Source organism: Chaetura pelagica, unplaced genomic scaffold, assembly GCF_000747805.2.
Source record: "Chaetura pelagica isolate M959 unplaced genomic scaffold, ChaPel_1.0 scaffold275, whole genome shotgun sequence".
NCBI lineage: Eukaryota > Metazoa > Chordata > Aves > Apodiformes > Apodidae > Chaetura > Chaetura pelagica.
Window position 1 is genome coordinate 1,786,132 of NW_009953486.1, and position 2,045 is coordinate 1,788,176.

The window sequence follows — 2,045 nt, forward strand, 5'->3', positions numbered from 1 at the left end:
AGGAATGCCTGGAGGACCAGGAGGGCCAGGGTTGCCCTGGGAGAAGAAAAAATAATTAGACAAAGGGTGAGACAGCATGAGCCTGCCAACAGAAAGCCAGAGACCTTCCCATCTGATTTCTCCTTCAGCTCCTTCCCACCCAGATTTCTGCTGCAGAATTTGGTTCAACTTTATAAGCAGTTTCTTCTACAAGAACAGCTGATCAGTCAGGAATTTACCCCAGTGATCAATGCAGGCCTTTTTCCTGAGCTGCCATCTCTGGATGGGAAACACCAGCTGTTACTGAACTGATCTCAACATCATGATTTCTGGGAAGATGAGTTTTCTTGAGGTATTAGCAGCTGTCACCCAGACACTTCAGCCAATGCACTTCAGTCACTGTAACTTCTTTTTCAGCCAACTGCCTCATTTCCCCCTGTCTTCTTGAAGAAATCACCTGTTCTGGTGCTTTTAAAGAGAAAAAATCCTCCCCTGCCCCCTGTAAATTGACATTTACCTTCTCTCCTTCTTTTCCTATTTCACCAGGTTCTCCTTTGTGACCAGTGTGTCCCTAGAAAGAAGAGCTCCAATGATTTACATTCCTGTACAGTCTTGTTACAAATTTGAAGTTTTCTGAAACAGCTGCAAGACCAAACCCACACATCACAAATGACTTGCTGGGAAAATAATCTCCCCATGTGCTGTGACTGTGTGACTGGAGGTTCCTCCTGGGATTAATTAGCCAAGCACCATCCCTGGGTTAGGTATCTCTGTGTCAGACTCATCTGGCTTCAGGAGATGCCCAGATTTGGTTTTCTGGAGTGCTTTGTGGTGAGACAAGGCTTCAGGTCTCCAGATGCAACTCTCATTTACAGGTCAGGGACCAGAATTCAGTTCCCATCACTTCTGAAAGTGAGGCTGAGACACTTCTGAACACCCCATCCTGCACCTCTGACCTCCCTTTTTGTTAAAGTCATCTTGAATATCTGCATCACCCAGCTGGCAATGAAACCCACGTCCCTCTGAAATCTTCTATATAAGCTCAGATTCAATTTGCTTCTTGGCTCCCTTCCTATGATTGTGGGAGAGACCCAGACTAATTTCAGCCCTGGCAGATGTGATTTCTCCCCACGCAAAAGGTCCTGGGCATCATTTGCATCATAATTGGAGACTTTCACAGGTTCTTCGATATCACACACTATGAATTCTGAACAGTTATACCCTAAGCATTGTGCATTTATCATGATAGTTATAACTTATTATATTTATGGCTCAGCTCAGAGACCAAACAGACCAGCAAAAGGTCAGTTCCTGAGGAAATGGGAGCACATCCCAGGAGATATTCCAGCCATTGCCAACTTCTGCTAAATCCTGCTAAAACCACTCGAGTAACTCATCACTTTAGCTCACTGCTGGAGTGCAACCTACTGCCCAGAACTCATGGGAATCATGGAGGGGACAGAGAAGATGTTTAACTGCTGAGTGAGGTTTCCTGAGGGTTGCAACCTAAAATTTATGTACCAGAATCAAACAACATAATCAGAAACCTGCCTGGTGCTACACTGGGTGTAAAATGTCCAACCTGAATCTCCTTTCTTTAAGCTTCAAACATTCAAAATTCCATTTGTAGGAATAACTGGCTGGAGTTAACTCTCCCACCTCAGAAAGGCTGCAGTCCTGCAAGGGCTGGGGCCAGAAAGCAAAGCACAAAGTGCAGGCAGGTGCTTGAAGGACACAAAGCCTCTTGCTGAGGGGGAAGGGAGAGGACTCCCAGTTTGCAGGACTGAGCTCAGTGGCAGAGCAGGGACTGCTACAAGTGTGGGAACAGCATGCAAGGAGGGCAGGATCAGGCCCTTCATCCTCCTCTTGTCTCATATTTGCCTTCTTGGGGGGGGTTCTGTTTGAACAGCATAAACTCAGGCAAATGCTTGGCTGGTCTGGAGAGGTGTGGAACCTACAGGAGACGTGTGCTGTGTGTAAACCTCTTCAGTCCCTGGGGTTCATAGTGGCATTTATCTTGGGAGACAGATCCTGGGATCTGCAGGTGGTGTTTTTCTTACCTTTCA

At 46.4% G+C, this 2,045-nt stretch overlaps 1 protein-coding gene across 1 annotated transcript in view; it reads right to left on the reverse strand.

Moving 5' to 3' along the window:
• COL9A3 (collagen, type IX, alpha 3) overlaps nt 1-2,045 on the reverse strand; it is a 36,996-nt gene that overhangs the window by 20,322 nt on the left and 14,629 nt on the right. Inside the window, exons 11-12 of the mRNA XM_009998727.1 lie at nt 497-550; nt 1-36 (exon numbers count right to left, since the gene is read on the reverse strand). The exon at nt 1-36 is cut by the window's left edge and continues 16 nt beyond it. Coding sequence (XP_009997029.1) covers nt 1-36; nt 497-550 — 90 coding nt within the window. The remainder of the gene's footprint in view (nt 37-496; nt 551-2,045) is intronic.